General features: G+C 34.4%; 2 protein-coding genes and 1 long non-coding RNA gene across 5 annotated transcripts; all 3 read left to right on the top strand.

Moving 5' to 3' along the window:
• Window positions 1-1,494: 1,494 nt before the first annotated feature.
• On the top strand, window positions 1,495-4,319 carry LOC123917197 (receptor-like protein EIX2). Its single transcript, XM_045968858.1, has 2 exons — window positions 1,495-4,057; window positions 4,148-4,319. Exon 1 carries the CDS (start codon window positions 1,651-1,653, stop codon window positions 4,039-4,041), a length of 2,391 nt encoding a protein of 796 aa, XP_045824814.1. The 5' UTR covers window positions 1,495-1,650; the 3' UTR covers window positions 4,042-4,057; window positions 4,148-4,319.
• Window positions 4,320-8,013: 3,694 nt separating this feature from the next.
• LOC123917198 lies at window positions 8,014-15,764 on the top strand. Of its 3 annotated transcripts, none has more exons than XR_006812399.1 (6): window positions 8,014-8,315; window positions 8,488-8,558; window positions 9,538-14,214; window positions 14,387-14,457; window positions 15,437-15,499; window positions 15,715-15,764. It is a non-coding gene; the product is annotated as an uncharacterized LOC123917198 (long non-coding RNA). The 3 variants fall into 3 exon arrangements; XR_006812398.1 differs by lacking the exon at window positions 15,715-15,764 and having other exon boundaries at window positions 9,538-9,600; window positions 9,816-14,214; window positions 15,437-15,626; XR_006812397.1 differs by lacking the exon at window positions 15,715-15,764 and having other exon boundaries at window positions 15,437-15,626.
• A 746-nt stretch (window positions 15,765-16,510) lies between these two features.
• On the top strand, window positions 16,511-19,730 carry LOC123917192 (receptor-like protein EIX2). Its single transcript, XM_045968852.1, has 2 exons — window positions 16,511-19,163; window positions 19,496-19,730. The coding sequence occupies exon 1, from the start codon at window positions 16,751-16,753 to the stop codon at window positions 19,145-19,147; it is 2,397 nt and encodes a 798-aa protein (XP_045824808.1). The 5' UTR covers window positions 16,511-16,750; the 3' UTR covers window positions 19,148-19,163; window positions 19,496-19,730.
• Window positions 19,731-21,047: the final 1,317 nt, after the last annotated feature.

Genomic DNA, 21,047 nt, shown 5'->3' with positions numbered 1-21,047 from the left:
TACTCTTGTAATAGTGTTTATCCAATGCAAATCTTGTCTTAATGCTTTATAATTTCTGATCAATTTTATAATGATCTTTGAGTTTAATCACGTATGAGAATATTGATTGAATTTCCGAACTGATTGCATTGAGCACTTGAGTGTTTCCGGTCGAGAGATTGAAACATAGAGTGTAGCGAACGATCAACGATTTTTTAAATACTTCGGTGTCGGTAGCTTTCATCCGAGAGATCGGAGGAGTATCGACAACGGATAGGGTGAATTTATCAAGAGATTGAGATTCACCATATTGTTGATCTAGTTGTGAACACTTGAGTAATTCTATATGATATGTTTGATTGCATGTGATGACTATAGACTAAATGATTCCGATGATTCTACCTCGCTTTTCTACCATTGAACTCGCACGTTTTTCATCAAGATCGTGGAGGAGGCTCTGATACCATCTAAGAGCAGCCAATGAGTTTCATCAAGATAGCAGGCGGCCCAGCGGATCGTGGAGGAGGCTCTGATACCATCTAAGAGCAGCCAATGAGATTCATCAAGATCGACAGCCTTGTGATCATATCTTGATATGTGATTCACAGTTTTGTGATGTAAGTCACAATATCAACAACATGACGCCTTGAGATGAACCGGTGCATGTTAAAAATCATTGCTAAATTTTTTCATAGTTTGTTTGGTTGTCGTGTTGGAAACATATGTTTCGACGGTCCTAATGGCTAACACACGTTAGATAAACTCCAATTTGTTGCTTTGCTAATCTCACTAAAAGCATTAGAACGCAAGAAAATCATAGACTAGGTACTGCAGTATCAAACTCCAAAAAGTCTACATCGATTCATATTATAGGATCGATTTCATACACAGAAGGACAAAAACATACATTAGTTTAAGAACATCAAACCTGCTAGATGAATGAACATAGTATATCAACAATTTCATACGTAGAAGAATACAAGCACAATTTAAAGTAATTAAGCAATATACAATAGTCCACAAAGGATTTAAAAAAGGTAAGCATCCAAGCATTGAATTGAATCCAGCTGATAACAGGAATAGTTTCGATTTAAGTTTCTTATTTACCTTTTGCTGGCATAGAATAGAACTATAATGTAACATGGTTAGGATTTGAAATTTGGAGCCAAAAGCAAAAAGGAACTCAAAGGAAACTTAATTATTTGTTCTGTTTGTAGTCAACCTCTGACGATTGGAAATTTGGAGCCAAACGCAATAAGGAAGCTCAAAGGAAACTAATACCTCTATTGTCCTTAACTTCTTTGAGACGCTATATGATTCTAAGTTTTCTCTGCTTTTTCAAAAGTCTTGCTTTCTTTTTTAATGCTTCCCATTACTCAATGGTGAAAGTAACATGTATTATTTAAAAATTTGGAGCCAAAGTAAAAAGGAAGCTCAAAGGAAACTTAATTTAAATTTTTTATGCAAGACAATGTATCAAATGACAAATCCCATATAACTGTCTCCTTAACATTTATATAAAATAATGTATTTATTTGGACTGTGTTGCTTTTTTCTTGCTTTCCCATTAGCTAACATCTTATATATAATCACACTACAATCTCCTAACTCATATCAGTATATATCACTAAGTTATACCAACAACTGTTTCTAGTAATCACACTCCCTTCCATGGCCATTCTTACTACACAAATGCCACTTCTTTTCCTACTACTTTTATCTTTAACCACATTCCACAAAATCATGTCTAGCAAAGATCACAGTTTGGTTCAATGCAATGAGAAAGATCAAGAGACTTTGTTAATCTTCAAAAAGGGAATCAATGATAGTTATGGTCATATATCAACATGGTCAGCCGAAAAAGATTGTTGTGCATGGGAAGGAGTCCATTGCAACAACATTACTGGCAGAGTTACAATACTTGATCTTTATGATCAACGTTTGAAAGGTGAGATCAACTTTTCTATCCTCGAACTTGAGTTTCTGAGTTACTTAGATTTGAGCTGGAATGATTTTGATGTGATAAATATTCCGGCCACTCTACACAATATCACACATGCATCTAACCTTTTGTACCTTGACTTATCCCTAATCGATGATGCTAGTACTCTTCACATGGATAATCTTGATTGGCTTTATCCACTTTCTTCCTTGAAATATCTCAACCTTACGGGAATTGATCTTCATAGGGAAACCAATTGGCTTCAAGCAGTGGCTACACTTCGTTCGCTATTAGCGTTACAGTTAAGTCAGTGTAACGTGACCAACTTCATTATCAACCCATCTGTTGAGTATTTAAATTTGTCTTCACTTGTAACTCTTGATCTTAGTTTCAACAACATCACCTTTCAGTCACCAAATTGGTTTTTTAATCTCACCAAAGATCTCACCTATCTTGACCTTTCAAGGACCAACATACATGGTGAGATACTTTCAAGCTTGCTAAATCTTAAAAAATTGAGAATCCTTGATCTGTCTTTGAACCGGTTACAAGGATTTGTTCCGGATGAAATAAGCCAACTAGCAAATATTCACCACCTTGATCTTTTCGGTAACCGGTTAAGTGGTTCCAATATTCCTTCAATTGTAGCAAACCTCTCATCCTTGGAACACTTAAATATTGGCTATAATAATTTCTCTGGTAAAATTTCAGAAATTACTTTTTCTAAACTCTCTAATTTAGAGTATATAGACTTGAGAAGTTTAAATTTTGTATTCCAATTTGATTTGAATTGGGTTCCTCCTTTCCAACTCCAACACCTTTCATTGAGCAATACAAATCAAGGTCCAAACTTTCCATCTTGGATATATACACAGAAGTCACTGCAATATCTCGACTTATCGAGTTCGGGAATTTCATTGGTAGATAGAAACAATTTTTTGAGCCTAATAGAAAGAATCCCCTATCTTTCTTTGTCGAACAATTCGATAACTGAAGACATATCAAACCTAACACTAAAGTGTGACTCTTTGTACTTGGATCACAATAATTTCACAGGAGGACTCCCAAACATATCACCAATGGTTATTGTAGTTGATTTGTCTTACAACTCCTTCTCAGGGTCAATTCCACATAGTTGGAAGAACTTGAAATATTTAGATTACATTAACTTGTGGAATAATAAACTATCTGGTGAAGCTCTAGGACACCTCTCTAATTGGACACGATTGGACTACTTGAACTTGGGAGAGAATGAATTTTCTGGAACCATACCAATCAAGCTGTCACAAAATTTAAATTATTTCATATTGAGATCTAACCAATTTGAAGGGACTATTCCACCACAACTATTCAATCTCCCTTATTTATTTCATTTGGACCTTTCACATAACAAACTTTCAGGACCAATGCCAGAGTGTGCCTACAACTTGACTCTAATGGTTACTCTTCCCATGAATTCACATTCTTATTTTGTTTCATTTGAGTGGTTTACAAAAGGTCAAGACTATTATGTGGATGATGATTACTCAAATAAGCGGACTATTGACCTTTCAAGGAACAACTTGTCTGGAGAAGTGCCATCAGAATTATATCACCTTGTTCAAGTTCAAACGTTGAACTTATCTCACAATAATTTCATTGGAACAATACCCAAAGTGATTGGAGGCATGAAAAATATGGAGTCTCTTGATTTATCTAATAATAAGTTTTGTGGTGAAATTCCTCAAAGCATGTCTCTCTTAAACTTTTTGGGTTACTTGAATTTATCTTACAACAATTTCGATGGAAAAATCCCAATAGGAACTCAACTTCAAAGTTTTAATGCATCGAGCTACATTGGCAACCCAAAATTATGCGGAGCTCCTCTTAAAAATTGTACCACAAAAGAAGGAAATCAGAAAACTACAAAAACATCTCAAGAGAATGAAGATGATGACTCCATAAGAGAATCAATGTTTCTTGGCATGGGAGTTGGATTTGCAGCAGGCTTCTGGGGGATTTGTGGTTCTTTGTTTCTTATTAGGAAATGGAGGCATGCATACTTTAGGTTTGTTGATGGAGTGAGAGACAAGTTCTATGTAACTTTGATGGTAAAGTTAAATAGCTTTCGCAGAAATTGAGCTCCTGCTAGTGAAGGTTAGTGAAACCTACTTCACAATTTTATTGATTACACTATAGAGTATTTTGTTTTAATTATTGATTACAAACTTGGGTGGGATTATGCAGGTGGCAGATCCTGAAATGTTATGAAGATTGCAGAGGTATTGTGATGTCAACATTGAAGAGTTCTATGATATGAGAATGAGATCATATGTAACTGTTTGCTGCAGAATTAGTTTTTAATTTGCTGTAGTGTTTTTGTTCATTGAACAATTTTAAATCTTATAAGATTCTGTCAGTTTTCTCTTAATTTCCTGCTCATTTGTTTATATATCTCTTTAATTTTTGTTACGTTTTTTGGTAGTCTTTCAAATATACAACTACAACCAAAGCTTAAACTTTATTTTTTTTTTATTAACTAAAGCTTAAACTTAATCACTATTGTTAGGAAGAAAGCATTTTTTATGGTTTGTTTCAAACAATTTTAGGATCCAAGTTGTTAAAACATGATGAAAATGATCCTGTGCATGAAAGTGAAATAGAAAAGAAAGATAACAACACAACAGGATAGCTTCTGCAGTAGCTTGCAATGCAAGTTATTCAGTTAGGATAATCGACTTAGAGCAGTAGTATCCGCCATGAACCACTTGTAGTAATTGTCCATATTAGAATTTTCCATGATGGGATAGCTTCTGCAGTAGCATGCAATGCAATTGTAAGGAAATTTAAGGAATTGTGGCCAATGAAATTGTAGGGAAATTGTTTGAATTCAGAGTGTAAGTATAAACTATAAACATTGCCATAGCGCCAGCCACTAATAGGAAAACTAAAATAAAGGGAAAAGACAAAACTGATAGGCACAGAAGCTTCATAGGCCAATGCCATGCCAAAGAACACATCAATCCGCAAAAACTCTAACCAGACCAACCATTAAAGAACACACTGATAACAACCGAAGCTTAGCCAACTAAAGCCAAAACAGTCGACCTAAAAAACAGATACCTGCTAAAACATCCACCAGTACGAGACGCAGCCCTTCAAAATGATACATATACTTTCACTTAGCCAATGAAAACACAGCTGCAGCAGGAAAAGTGGTCCAAGAACACAACTGCTGATAGTATCTGCGGTTGTTCTCTAATGTACACTAAATTGTGCACATCCATTTTGGATGGTTTGTCCAAGATAAACTAGTTTACAATGATGATATGATACATGTACAATCATATAACTTCAATTAACTAAAAGAAATGACAACTACTGCAATTACCAATGCATATCCACAATTCAATATAACGTTAATGAGGATGAAAACCCTCAGTTCTATGGCAATGTGATACAAGTACAAGGACTGTCAACGTGGATAAGGGCCAAGGTTCCAGGTCAAGAGAACATCAAGGAGGCTCCAGTTCTATGGATGTTTACAGTATTCTAGAAGAGTATTACTCAAGGTTTTTATTGCATCTAAGTCATATATATATAGACAGAGAGATGGATCATCATGCACAATTGTGTACTGTGGAAAGTGCATTTAGTTCTGTCCATATGATTCATGCTAGACGCCGATGCTGAGAATATATATGCACCTCTGCAAGGCACACCTCGGGGTGGATCAATCTGAGCTAGGGTATGAAGATGATGAAAAAGACGCAATGATGTAGCTGTCGAGTTTGGAGGGTCAGAAGAAGAATAAAGAAAAATATGGAAAACACATTGATTTTTGGATGGTCAATTTGCAACCACAATCTTAATTCTGGGCAACTACGAAGTGCAAATGATTTTTCTCTAGCACCACTACATGGAGGAACATTACCCACTCGCTATGAAATCCAGCTAGTTCTTTTAAGGAAACAACAGTGATTTCAATCACTTTAGTTGAGGGGAAAATTTGTCTATACTTTAAAAAATTTAGGGTGCATGCATTTTGCTTTTCAAATTGTAAAATTATGGGATTGATTTCAACTTTGAATTATTGGGGTCCCTACCTACCTATAGGAAACGGAAAATTAATACTCAAAAAAAGTTGATCACTAAAAAATCAAAATAAGAAAGAAAATTTTTTGATAATTGTTTTTGGATGGTACACATATTATGTGGATATGTACCGTACACGGTTTAGATGCATGATTGTAATTGATTCACAAATAATATTTAATATAGAAAAATCAATAAATATTATTTATAAACCAATCATAATCATCTACCACAGTAAATGTACCGGTACATATATCACATAATATGCGTAAAAAAGAATTCACCTTTTCTGGTGGACAACTTTAATTATATGTTCACAGTAAATTATTAAAGTCTTCCAATCCAAGTCTTCGTTGTTTACCCAAGTCTTTTTCTTTGGACGTGTCTCATTTTTTCTTGCTTTTTTTATACGCCAAAGTTCTAAGAGAAGTCACTAAGCAATCACGCTCCTACTTCAAGACAAAATTCTATAAAACATGTGGTTCAAATAAATTCTATAAATTCTATATATGGGGAGGGAGCATTCAAGAGGAGCCAGAGAGGATCGAACCTAGGACCTCCTGCATTCTACCAAAACCCCTCACCACTAGACCAAACCTAGTAGCTTAAAATCCACAAATAATTAAACACAAGATAACAATTGTCCTTTTTTTAACAAAGTCCTTAGGACAATACCAAAGTCTTACAAAAAGAGGATAAATTTCAAACATTTTTAGGATTCAAGTTGTTAAAATATGAAGAAAATGATCCTGCGCATGAATGTTAAATAGAAGAGAATGACAACAACGCAATAGGATAGCTTCTGCACGTAGTAGCTTGCAATGCAAGTTATTTAGTTAGGATATTTCCCTCCCTTTGTAAGTGACTTCAAGCTAGTATACTCTACTTGCTAGCGTAGATTTATATTTCTCTCCCTTTGTAAGTGACTTCAAGCTTTGAATAATAATGATAATGATTCAATCAATTCTCTCATTACTCTGTCTAGTTAGTTTGAATGCAGTGTGTAAGTATGAATTTAATGTGATAAAAAATGTTACAATTACACACCACTCCAAAAGGGGCAAGAGAACCCAATAAATCACCAAGGCCAAATGAACCCAAAAACTACAGATCAAAAGAGTAGCCACTACAAACATTGGGCCATAGCGCCACGCCAGCCACTAATAGGAAAACTACAAATACAGGAAAAACAAAACTGATAGGCACAGAAGCTGCATAGGCTACGCCAAAGCACACAGTAATCCACAAAACCCTAACCAGATCATGATAGGATCTAAAAGCTATCAAGCTAAGAAACTATGGAAAACTACACTATCACGATGAAAAACAATAAAATTATCTAAGAGAGTAAAAGATAAACATTCTTCATTTTGGAGATGTTGCTCAAGACTTTATGTAGAAACTTTTCTGATGGTTAGCAGTTTCAGCACCTCCAGTAAGGGAGGGGGAAGCTGCAGCCATTAGGTGGGTAGCTAAGATGGGAGTGTAGATGGAATAGTAGCATTCATGTCGTCAACTGTTTTACCTATCTCTCTCTCTCCATAATTTTGGTGAAAAATGCAGTTATTTTGCTTCATCCATATAGAGTCACTGTGATACCAACAATTAAGATTTATATGAGATGAGATCATATGTTACTTATAGACACAAAAAGCTCATGATAACTCAAGCTTACCCAACCAAATAATAACTGCAGGGTTTTTTTTATTTATTTTCTGGGTTATTAATCTGCACAGTTTGATCTCAATTGTAAGGCCTATAACACCCTGACTGCGTAACTGTATGGTTATTCCCTAACTGCAGGGAATCCAAGTCTCCACAATCATGATATGCTAAAATGAAGTGACAAAAAGAATCAAAAGCTTTTCTTTTGACTACTTTCCTCGTTTAGTCTCACCATATACTTTAATAATAATAGAAAATAAAGTGTGATTCACTTTTCATAAAACAAAATGAGATTATCTGAAACGCACCGTTTCATTTTTCTATATAAAAAAAAATAAATAAATAAAAAAAATAACACCAACACAAATATAATAATAACCCACCGACCCCACCCACCAATTCTCTCACATTCTAGTTTCTTCTTTCACTTTCTCTACTTCCTCCCCTGTTTCACGGTTCTTCCATTTCCCCAATTTCTATTCATCTTTCAAACACAAATGTCAGCCATGCACTCAAAAGAAAACTAACAAACCTTTATTATAAGTTCCTCATACTTCTACAAATAGTATTGGGTATAATTTTGGGATTAGGGTTAGTGCTCTAAGAGAGGAGATGAGTACCCACTCTTTGAAAGTTACTTATTGAGACTTTTGAGGTAAATATATCACTTATAACTCAACAATTTATCTTTGGGTATATGCAGTTTGGTTTAGAAATTAATGTTATAGATTAGAGTAGATATTGGAGGATTTTATGGTTACATATGTTTAGTACGTAAAACTCTAGAATGACCTTTGAAATCTTGATAAACATTTTCTTATGTTCAGATTCGACAGTTGATGCTTTATCTGCTACTCCGGGAGTCGTTAGAGAGAAAAACTAGCCGGTCTTCATAGTTGTGAGTTGATAATGATCATTACTACTTATTTTAACTACTATTGTCAATTTTATGTTACTTATTTTCTATGTTAAAGTATTTATAAAATTGGGGAACACACCCTTTGAACATTTTCTCGTCACTGTTATATAATTTCAAAGTCATCAAAGTTAACCATACTCTATTTGAATTTATCCATGACTTGTTGAGCAAATGAAGTGAAATTGAGGTTTGGTTGCATATACTATGACATGAGTTTTGAGATATGGAGAAATGAGGTTCTGCGATATTTGTTTTTGGAAAATGTTAATATTCTTCAATTGGAGTTGACTTTGCTTATTGTTTATAAAGCTGGATATTTTCCATTTCATTTGAATTTTATGTATTTCGACAAAAGTTTTAGAAATGCGGTGAATGTGATTTTAAGAGATGCATTTTAAGAATTGCGGTTATAATGACGACGTCCTAGGTGCACCTAGTTATATAATATCGAGTAGAAAAGGGCTATACGTTAGATGGAGCCGCCCCTAAGTGAAAGGTCACTCTTAGGAGGAAAGGGCTATCAACGAGATGGAGCCGTCTCTCGATTCTCTCGTAACGAATTGGCTATCAACGAGTTGTAGACTCCCTAATTAAAGATGAGGATGTGTTTTCGTAATCGAAGAGAAAAGGGCTATCCGTTAGATGGAGCCGCCCCTAAGTGAAAGGCCACTCTTAGGAGGAAAGGGCTATCAACGAGATGGAGCCGTCTCTCGATTCTCTCGTAATGATTTCTTTTTATTTGATTGGATTTCTATATTTTTCTTATTTCAATTTCAAACTCTATAATGATTTGAATCGAGTATTATATATATTACACAATTACTACTTTACAAGAATTGTTACAAGCTTTCTAAAATTCAAATGCCCGTGCCTCGTGTGTTTCCCATCTAGTTGGTAGTGATTGTTATCTCTCACTAAGTCCTTGTGACTTACCCCTTCATCTTCTATTTTTTTTCAGATTCAAAGTCAGCTGAGTAGGGGTTTCTAGCAGATATTGAGAGTCGTCGGTATCATTCTTTTGGTAGGCTTCCTTGATGAAATGTTATTTTGTATATGTATATTTTGAGTTGATCGAATATCTGCAGCTATTTTGAGTCTAGGAATCTTTTGTGTTGAAATGTATAAATTTAAACATGTATATTTTGAAACTTCTGACTTAATGATGTATATGCTGCAAACAGGTTTTATTGTGATTTGGAAATATCATATTTATTGTTTGTTAAATTCGGTCATTAGGCTTGCCGGACTAGTATTAGTTCGTGCGCCGGTCACGATTGGAATTTGGGTCGTGACAAAGTTGGTATCAGAGCTCGGTTGTAGATCCTAATAGCTGCAGACATAGAGTGATAATAGATTTTTGTTAGTAAATTGTGAACCGCGGCACCATTTACTTGCAAGAAGCTATTAGCATTCTATGGTAGTCTCACTTGTTGTCCAATCCAATGATCTCTTTTGGTCTTTGATTTATCTCCCTATGTTTGTCGTCTTGTCCAATATTCAGTCAATTTTCTTTCTTTTGGTGAGGACGCCACCCACCATTAGGATCTCCACTAGAAGCGAAGTTTGTTCCTTATGGTTTACTTCCCTACCTTAAGACCCTAGTCAAAGAGGTCGTGATTCGTCCGTACTCGTTATCGACTTAAAGCAAATGATGGAGGATGTGGCGTTCATGTCGACGAACGTGGCTTTGTTGCAGTAGTAGTTAGTGTTGAGGTTCCTAGAGGAAGACGAAAATTGATATAGGTATTGCAACAACTTGTTGTGATTGTTGTTGAGAAGTAGCTGGATAATAATAATCTAGGAGGGTGGATGCTGCTGTAGCAAAAATTCATGAAAGTTAATCCCTTACCTTATCCAAGTCTAGTGTGTGTGACGATCCACCGAAAGTCATCGACAGTCTATAGAGGTTATGCAAGGCATCAAGATGCTCAGATATAAGTACGGTGGAGTTGACATCATTAAACATCATTAAGTTGGAGGGTGTAGAATATGACTAGTTTAATACGCTTACACATGGGAAACAATAGGGATCACCTTCCTTCGCATGGATTGATATTTTTCAATTATATATGGCTCGTGTTCTTCTAGAAAGTCTTAGAGATAAATTAGCTTATGACTATGAGCGATTGAAACAAACTGAGAACATGTCAGTTACGGAGTACAATGTTAATTTTTACTTAGCTTTCAAGTCACGCTCCTCACCCTATATCATAGAAGATATGCGTAAAGTGGTTCATCAGAGAATTAAGGGAATACTTAAATTGATCTGTGGCTGGGTCTAACTGTGAACTTTGCGGAGCTTTCGAGCTTGACACTTCATATTAGGCAACAAAAGCTTAAGTGCAGCAGTAAACAAGGTTCTCGCAAGAAACTAGTTGAATGATCATATTGTAATTATTCTTATCGTGGTGAAGTTATATTTAGTCATTAGGGACAACAAATATTAGTATCATGAGAGGGATAATTCTAGTAGACAAACTTTTGAGCACAATGTAGAGTCGTAGATTAGGTCATGGGGCATATATATAATTCATTTTTTTCCTTAGAGTAATTTTGATTCTAGAGTGGTTAAGTATATCATATCAGGAGGGATTGTCCTTGACAGCTAAGACACAACCATTATCTAATCATTTATTAACACCGATAGCTTTAGTATAGATTTTGATAAGATTTGAGTATAAATTCGCCATCCTTCCATCATGCTACATTAGCCTATTATAACTAGGCAATAAAAGTTGAGATATTGGGTAGTCGCTTTTATCCTTTGCGAGTAGAACGTGATTTTGTACCATGTAATTTAACCTCTTGTTTAGGATCTAACAAGTTATTAAAAAGGGAGTTATTATGGATAATTATTCTTGATTATGGATATACAAGTGAGTGAAAAAAAAATTATAAATAGTTCCAGAAACGTGAGTTTCTTGGTGTTTTCCTGAACAATTTCCTAGGTTGCCACCTGATAGGGATATTAAATTCTCTTTAAACTTGGTTCCTAACCATCATCCCAAAAAAAAATTCACACCTCTAGGTGTTAGAGAGCATGTACAAGACTTTCTTAAGTAGACCTTTATTCACCCAAATTATTGTCCTTGGGGGAGCACTGATATAGTTTGTAAGGAAGAAAGATGGGTTCATGCGATTATATGTGATTTATAGGCAATTGAATAATGTGGTAGTAAAGAGTAAATATCGTTGTTGGATCAACATTAAAAACTCGATGTTTTTCTAAGATTGATTGAGGTATGGGTGTCACCGGATGAAGATTTAAGAGGGAACATATACCGAAGATTTAAGAGGTATGGGTTGCACATGCTAATAGTATTCTGAAATTCTGGTTATGCCTTCTGTTCTTACTGATGCTCCAACAACTGTTATGAATTTTATGAATTGGGTTTTAAACCATTCTTAGATGATTTTGCATACTGATTGATGACATTCTAGTTGATTCGATGAGTAAAGAAAGACATGCTCCAAACTATTCCACGCATGATTTGAATACGAAAGAAGTGAAGTTTTTGGCTCTTAAGCTTTTGGGGCATTATTAATATGACAAGATTTTGTTAGACTTTTGTTGACCACAAAAGGCGTTAGTATAGCTTAAATTTAAGATGAATAAGGTGGATGAAGTTCTCTTGAAAATTTTGATGGTATGGACTTGTATTACCTCGGAATGACAGATGCTGTTGTAAATGCTTAAGTAGAAAGTTCATGAATAGTCTTTTTGATATAGCAGAAATGAAGATGCTCCTAATTGAAGAACTACAAGAACTTGTTGAAAGTGAAAATTTAATTCGGGATTGATCATTCAAGAACAGTTCTATAGCTTGAGTAAGTTTGTTGCATCATGGAGGCTCAATCAAGATTAAGATTTGGTAAGGTTGATAGATAACGTGAAGAACAATAAAGTTGCAAACTTCTGAGTTGATTTCGTTGGTGTTCTAGTTGAAGTCTAGACTTTGTGTCCTAAATGTTGGTGATTTAAGGAGAAAAATATTAAGAGGAAGTTCATCATTTGTGTTATACAATTCACCTAGAATGGCCTAATATTGGAGAAAATTGTAGAGCTAGAAATGGATGAAGATGGATGTAACAAATTTGGTCTCTAAGTGCGACGTGTGCTAGCAAGTAAAGACTGAGCTACAAAGTCTTGCAAGTTTGCTTCAACTTGTTGAAACACATGGATTAAAGTGGGAATGTATTGTTGTGGATTTCATTTTAGGGACTCAAAAAGGTTATGACTTAAGGTGGGTGATATAAATCAATTGACAAGTTTGCAAAATTCTTATAATTGAATATTACTTGTAGTACATTTCAGTTTGGTATGATTTATTTAGAGACGGTTGTTTCTTAGTCTGTTGTGCTGATCTCTACTATCTTTGATAGCAAGGCTTAGTTTACTGCTCTATTTTGGAAGTTTTGAAATCTGAATTGTGAATATGTTTGAATATTAGTACAACTTTCATATTAAGACTGATGGTCAATATGTGAAAACTATATGAAACATAAATGATATGCTCTGTGCTTGTATTCTTGATCTTAGAGGGCGATAACATTGATGTTTGCCTATGATGGAAGTTGCATAGGACAACAGTTATCAATTTAGTATTCAGATGTCACTAATTGAGGCTTTAGATGGTGTAGGCTTACGGTATGATGATTTATAAATGGAAAAGTTAGAGTAGATTCACGGTATCATTTAAAAGGTTGAGTTGATGCAAGATTGTTTAGTGACAATTCAGAGAGAAAAAAAAATAATAAAATCTTATTCCGATAAGAGGCGTCATCCCTTGGAGTTCATGGTGGGGGATCATGTGTTCGTACTTGGTTCGTTTCACTAATGTAGGGTGTTCTATGATTTGACAAAGGGAAAAGCTAGTCAAAGGTTCATCGGCACATTTGAGATTTTGAAAAGTCAAGCTTGTAACTTATCGTTTGGTACTTCCATCGGATATCTCAAGAGTTTGTCTTGTCTTTCATATTTTTAAACTTCGGAAGCACATTATACCTATCTCGTGTGAGTAGTGATGAATATGTGTAGTTAGACGAGAATTTGTCTTGCATCGATCATTTGTCAACTACAGTCAACTACAATAGATAAGAAAGTGAGATGTTTATGCTCAAAATATATTGTTTCAGTATAGGTCCTTTGGAAATAATCGTCAGGTGAATAAGCAACTTTGGAGCCGGAGGTGATCATGTGAGCAAAATATCCATACTTATTTGAAATCAAAGTTAGTCGTATAAATTCGAGGACGAATTTTCTTTAAGGGGGGAAGATTGAAACGCACCGTTTCATTTTTCTATATAAAAAAAAATAAATAAATAAAAAAAATAACACCAACACAAATATAATAATAACCCACCGACCCCACCCACCAATTCTCTCACATTCTAGTTTCTTCTTTCACTTTCTCTACTTCCTCCCCTGTTTCACGGTTCTTCCATTTCCCCAATTTCTATTCATCTTTCAAACACAAATGTCAGCCATGCACTCAAAAGAAAACTAACAAACCTCTATTATAAGTTCCTCATACTTCTACAAATAGTATTGGGTATAATTTTGGGATTAGGGTTAGTGCTCTAAGAGAGGAGATGAGTACCCACTCTTTGAAAGTTACTTATTGAGACTTTTGAGGTAAATATATCACTTATAACTCAACAATTTATCTTTGGGTATATGCAGTTTGGTTTAGAAATTAATGTTATAGATTAGAGTAGATATTGGAGGATTTTATGGTTACATATGTTTAGTACGTAAAACTCTAGAATGACCTTTGAAATCTTGATAAACATTTTCTTATGTTCAGATTCGACAGTTGATGCTTTATCTGCTACTCCGGGAGTCGTTAGAGAGAAAAACTAGCCGGTCTTCATAGTTGTGAGTTGATAATGATCATTACTACTTATTTTAACTACTATTGTCAATTTTATGTTACTTATTTTCTATGTTAAAGTATTTATAAAATTGGGGAACACACCCTTTGAACATTTTCTCGTCACTGTTATATAATTTCAAAGTCATCAAAGTTAACCATACTCTATTTGAATTTATCCATGACTTGTTGAGCAAATGAAGTGAAATTGAGGTTTGGTTGCATATACTATGACATGAGTTTTGAGATATGGAGAAATGAGGTTCTGCGATATTTGTTTTTGGAAAATGTTAATATTCTTCAATTGGAGTTGACTTTGCTTATTGTTTATAAAGCTGGATATTTTCCATTTCATTTGAATTTTATGTATTTCGACAAAAGTTTTAGAAATGCGGTGAATGTGATTTTAAGAGATGCATTTTAAGAATTGCGGTTATAATGACGACGTCCTAGGTGCACCTAGTTATATAATATCGAGTAGAAAAGGGCTATCCGTTAGATGGAGCCGCCCCTAAGTGAAAGGTCACTCTTAGGAGGAAAGGGCTATCAACGAGATGGAGCCGTCTCTCGATTCTCTCGTAACGAATTGGCTATCAACGAGTTGTAGACTCCCTAATTAAAGATGAGGATGTGTTTTCGTAATCGAAGAGAAAAGGGCTATCCGTTAGATGGAGCCGCCCCTAAGTGAAAGGCCACTCTTAGGAGGAAAGGGCTATCAACGAGATGGAGCCGTCTCTCGATTCTCTCGTAATGATTTCTTTTTATTTGATTGGATTTCTATATTTTTCTTATTTCAATTTCAAACTCTATAATGATTTGAATCGAGTATTATATATATTACACAATTACTACTTTACAAGAATTGTTACAAGCTTTCTAAAATTCAAATGCTCGTGCCTCGTGTGTTTCCCATCTAGTTGGTAGTGATTGTTATCTCTCACTAAGTCCTTGTGACTTACCCCTTCATCTTCTATTTTTTTTCAGATTCAAAGTCAGCTGAGTAGGGGTTTCTAGCAGATATTGAGAGTCGTCGGTATCATTCTTTTGGTAGGCTTCCTTGATGAAATGTTATTTTGTATATGTATATTTTGAGTTGATCGAATATCTGCAGCTATTTTGAGTCTAGGAATCTTTTGTGTTGAAATGTATAAATTTAAACATGTATATTTTGAAACTTCTGACTTAATGATGTATATGCTGCAAACAGGTTTTATTGTGATTTGGAAATATCATATTTATTGTTTGTTAAATTCGGTCATTAGGCTTGCCGGACTAGTATTAGTTCGTGCGCCGGTCACGATTGGAATTTGGGTCGTGACATTATCTTTTCAAAAAGAACAAATAGATAGATTATAGATAGCAATGAAATGTAGAAAATATATAATGCTGAAAGCATCACTTACTTGGAATTTTAATCTTGAGATCGACAAACATGAAATATTTGCATAGATGACTTTAAGTGCAAGAAAGCAGATGCGACATCACAATACACAATAATTGATTCACAGATGAATCACCTCATACCAAGTGTGCCTTCTTTTTAATTAATTGAGGCCAACACAACAGAAAGACCAAAAGTTACTTTTTATTTCCACAAACAAATTAAACTTTAAAAAAGAAGTGAGGCTTTTGAAGTGATCAATGATTGTGAATTGTGATATATTCATTTGTAGAAATAATGAAAACACTTTTTTTGTATTTTCATAATTTCCAAAAAATACATGCAATTGTTCGCATCAAGAGTCAACACAAATTTTAAATGTTAATCTCTGCCTAATAAAGTATAGTGATTTTCCACCACTTTGTCTTATTTATCGACTCAGAAATTCACTTACCAACATTTCATCCTATTCTGCATATATGATCAATAATTGCCAAAACACAATATCTAAAAAGTATAGTCATTAGCTTATACTCTTATAGCAGAAAGGTAATTTTAACGATATGTTAAAATAACAAAATTACTGTGCCAACCATGAACACATAAGAGTCTAACATTTGATGGAAAAGTGAATGTTGAACAATATATAACTAAGGGGATCTATATTTATTCTAAAACTTTATACTTAAGTATTCATGTACGTACTGCACCGAACATGAACATTATTTTGAGTAAAAATTCAAACACTGTACCAATCATAATAAATATCAAATAATTTGACAACAACTTGAAAATGAGGTTCACATAAGCCCAGGCCCTACTTGCATCTTCCATAAGCCAACATATTATATAACCATACTAGAATCTCCTAACAAATTGCATACTTCCATTTGAATTCCATCTCCAAACAATCAATCATGATGACCATTCTTACTACACAAATGCCACTTCTTTTGCTACTACTTTTATCTTTAACCACATTTCACAAAACCAGGTCTAGCAATGATCACAAACTGGTTCGATGCAATGAGAAAGATCAAGAAACATTGTTAATCTTCAAAAAGGGAATCAATGATAGTTATGGTCATATATCAACATGGTCAACCGAAAAAGATTGTTGTGCATGGGAAGGAGTCCATTGCGACAACATTACTGGCAGAGTTACTGAACTTGATCTTCGTGAACAAGATTTGAAAGGTGAGATCAACTTGTCTATCCTAAAACTTGAGTTTCTGAGTTACTTAGATTTGAGCTGGAATGATTTTGATGTGATAAATATTCCGGCCACTCAAAACAACATCACACATGCATCTAACCTTTTCTACCTTGACTTATCCATCTACTTTGATACTAGTACTCTTCACATGGATAATCTTGATTGGCTTTATCCACTTTCTTCCTTGAAATATCTCAACCTTACTGGAATTGATCTTCATAAGGAAACCAATTGGTTTCGAGCAGTGAATACACTTCCTTCACTATTAGAGTTACAATTGAGTCATTGTAACCTAAACAAGTACTTCAATATCAACCCATCAATTGAGTACTTGAATCTGTCTTCACTTGTAACTCTTGATGTTAGTCACAACAACATCACCTTTCAGTCACCAAATTGGTTTTTTAATCTCACCAAAGATCTCACTTATCTTGACCTTTCAAGGACCAACATACATGGTGAGATACTTTCAAGCTTGCTAAATCTTAAAAAATTGAGAATCCTTGATCTCTCTTTGAACCAATTACAAGGATTTGTTCCGGATGAAATAAGCCAACTAGCAAATATTCACCACCTTGATCTTTTCGGTAACCGGTTAAGTGGTTCTAATATTCCTTCAATTGTAGCAAACCTCTCATCCTTGGAACACTTAAATATTGGCTATAATAATTTCTCTGGTAAAATTTCAGAAATTACTTTTTCTAAACTCTCTAATTTAGAGTATATAGACTTGAGAAGTTCAAATTTTGTATTCCAATTTGATTTGAATTGGGTTCCTCCTTTCCAACTCCAACACCTTTCATTAAGCAATACAAATCAAGGTCCAAACTTTCCATCTTGGATATATACACAGAAGTCACTGCAATATCTCGACTTATCGAGTTCGGGAATTTCATCGGTAGATAGAAACAATTTTTTGAGCCTAATAGAAAGAATCCCCTTTCTTTCTTTGTCGAACAATTCGATAACTGAAGACATATCAAACCTAACACTAAAGTGTGACTCTTTGTACTTGGATCAAAATAATTTCAAGGGAGGACTCCCAAACATATCACCAATGGCATATATTGTTGATTTGTCTGACAACGCCTTCTCAGGATCAATTCCACATAGTTGGAAGAAATTGAAATATTTATATTTCATTGACTTGTGGAATAATAAACTATCTGGTGAAGTTCTAGTACACCTCTGTGATTGGACACGATTGAGATTCTTGAACTTGGGAGAGAATGAATTTTCCGGAACCATACCGATCAAGATGTCACAAAAATTAAATTCTTTCATATTGAGAACTAATCAATTTGAAGGGACTATTCCCCCACAACTATTCAATCTCCCTTATTTGTTTCATTTGGACATTTCACATAACAAATTTTCAGGATCAATGCCAGAGTGTGCCTACAACTTGACTCTAATGGTTACTCAACCTGTGCATTCAGATTCTTATAATGCTAGATTTGTGTGGTTTACAAAAGCTCAAGACTATTGTGTGCTTAATTTTAACTCTAATAGGCGGACTATTGACCTTTCAAGTAACAACTTCTCCGGAGAAGTGCCATCAGAATTATTTCTGCTTGTTCAAGTTCAAACGTTGAACTTATCTCACAATAATTTCATTGGAACAATACCCAAAGTGATTGGAGGCATGAAAAATATGGAGTCTCTTGATCTCTCTAATAATAAGTTTTGTGGTGAAATTCCTCAAAGCATGTCTCTCTTAAACTTTTTGGGTTATTTGAATTTATCTTACAACAATTTTGAGGGAAAAATCCCAATAGGAACTCAACTTCAAAGTTTTAATGCATCAAGCTACATTGGCAATCCTAAATTATGCGGAGCTCCTCTTACAAATTGTACCACAAAAGAAGGAAATCCCAAAACTACAACAACATCTCCAGAGAATGAAGATGATGACTCCATAAGAGAATCATTGTTTCTTGGCATGGGAGTTGGATTTGCAGCAGGCTTCTGGGGGATTTGTGGTTCTTTGTTTCTTATTAGGAAATGGAGGCACGCATACTATCGGTTTGTTGATGGAGTGGGTGATAAGCTCTATGTAATTTTTATGGTAAAGTTAAATAGCTTTCGCAGAAATTGAGCTCCTGCTAGTTAAGGTTAGTGAAACCTACTTCACATATTTTTTTTTTGTTTTGTTTTCACCACCAGTTTAATCTGGTTTGGGGGTAAGTTCTGGCATCAAATGGTTCCAGCCCCCTCCCGATCATAGTTGCGGGGGATCGAACTGTGGTCCTCCCTACCAAGTTCAGTGTCAATCACCACTGAACCAACTAATGATTGGTTAAAACCTACTTCACATGTTTATTGATTATAACACTATAGAGTATTTTTTTCTATTAACAACGCACTTTCGTTACGTGTTATGAGTTGCTATTATATATTTCTATACAGAACTTCTAACCATTTAATTTGCTGCACATTTTATCAGGTGTTATGCATGTGGCAGATCATGATGAGTTCTACGACATGAGAATGAGATCATATGTAACTGTTGGCTGCAGAATTGATTTTTCACTTGGTTACTGTTATATTCATAGACATTGTGGTTCCAATTGATGTATGTTACAATGCATTTTCTTAGAAGAGTGGTTTTGGAGTTCATGTTATTTCTCATGTAAACAAAGTGAAAAATTCTACAATAAGAATCACAAATAATTAAACAAGATGCAGAACAATAATCCTTTTTTTAAACATAGTACAAAACTACGCATTTTAACAGAATTTAAGTGAATGTACCCTTTTTCAGCAAAGCAGCAAATTTTATGTTAATGAAAATGTTACAATGATAATAAGGATTGGAAATTTGGATCAGAAGTAAAAGGGAGACTCGAATGCAACTTATATTTGTTTGTTTTTAATTTTTTTGTTAGATTAATCTCTCCTTAATCAAGTGAATCTTGGTATGAGTTTTACCCATATTCATATCCCAATTCTATACATTCAAATTCTTCCTGGATTAATGAATAAAAATGTTTCATTGAACAATTTTTTCATGGTTATTTACCATGGAAATGGAATGGTAATAATACATTTTTTCTCAACAACAGTACTAAGCTAGCCCTTGCCACTTTTTTCTTCTTTTTTCATGGAACAGTTTTTGGTGCATGAAGAAATGGTAAAGTTTCCAATCCATTAACTTTCAAGAATTGCCGTCACTGTCTCTCTTAACCTTTTTGGGTTATTTGAATTTATCTTGCAACAATTTTGATGGGAAAATCCCAATAGGAACTCAACTTCAAAGTTTTAATGCATCAACCTACATTGGGAATCCTAAACTATGTGGAGCTCCTCTTAATAATTGTATCACAAAAGAAGAAAATCCTAAAAATGTAACTCCATCTCCGGAGAATGGTGACTCTATAAGAGAAACATTGTATCGAGGCATGGGAGTTGGATTTGTGGTTCTTTGTTTCTTATTAGGAAATGGAGGCATGCTTACTATTGGTTTGTTGACAGAGTGGGTGACAAACTCTATGTAACTTTGATGGTAAAGTTAACTAGCTTCCACAGAAATTGAACTCCTAATTAAGGTTTGTGAAATCTACTTCACATATTTATTGATTACACTATAGTGTTTTGTTTTAATTATTGATGATTACAAACTTGGGTGCGATTTTAACAGAGGATTTTCTAACAATGTGTTAGAAATAATATAAAACCATTGATATGGCTCTATCCTAACACCTTAAGGTTTTGGGATAATCGGTTATTTGACTCAATGTAATTTACTTCACATTTTATCAGGTGATTATGCATGTGGCAGATCCTGAATTGTTATGCAGATTGCAGAGCTATTGTGATGTGAGAATGAGATTATATGTAACTGTTTGCTGCAGAATTGAGTTTTTCATTTGCTGTAATGTTTTTGTTCATTGAACAATTTTAAATCTTATAAGACTCTGTCAGTTTTGTCATAATTTCCTGTTCATTTGTTTATCTTTTACTCCCACTGTCTCAATTTGATTGACATAGTTGACTGT

This window comes from Trifolium pratense, linkage group LG3, assembly GCF_020283565.1.
Source record: "Trifolium pratense cultivar HEN17-A07 linkage group LG3, ARS_RC_1.1, whole genome shotgun sequence".
Lineage (NCBI taxonomy): Eukaryota > Viridiplantae > Streptophyta > Magnoliopsida > Fabales > Fabaceae > Trifolium > Trifolium pratense.
This window is presented reverse-complemented; position numbering and strand designations above follow the sequence as displayed.

Excerpts from the sequence above, each read along its gene's own strand:
- LOC123917197 (XM_045968858.1), top strand. The coding sequence starts at position 1,651 with ATGGCCATTCTTACTACACAAATGCCACTTCTTTTCCTACTACTTTTA.
- LOC123917192 (XM_045968852.1), top strand. The coding sequence starts at position 16,751 with ATGATGACCATTCTTACTACACAAATGCCACTTCTTTTGCTACTACTT.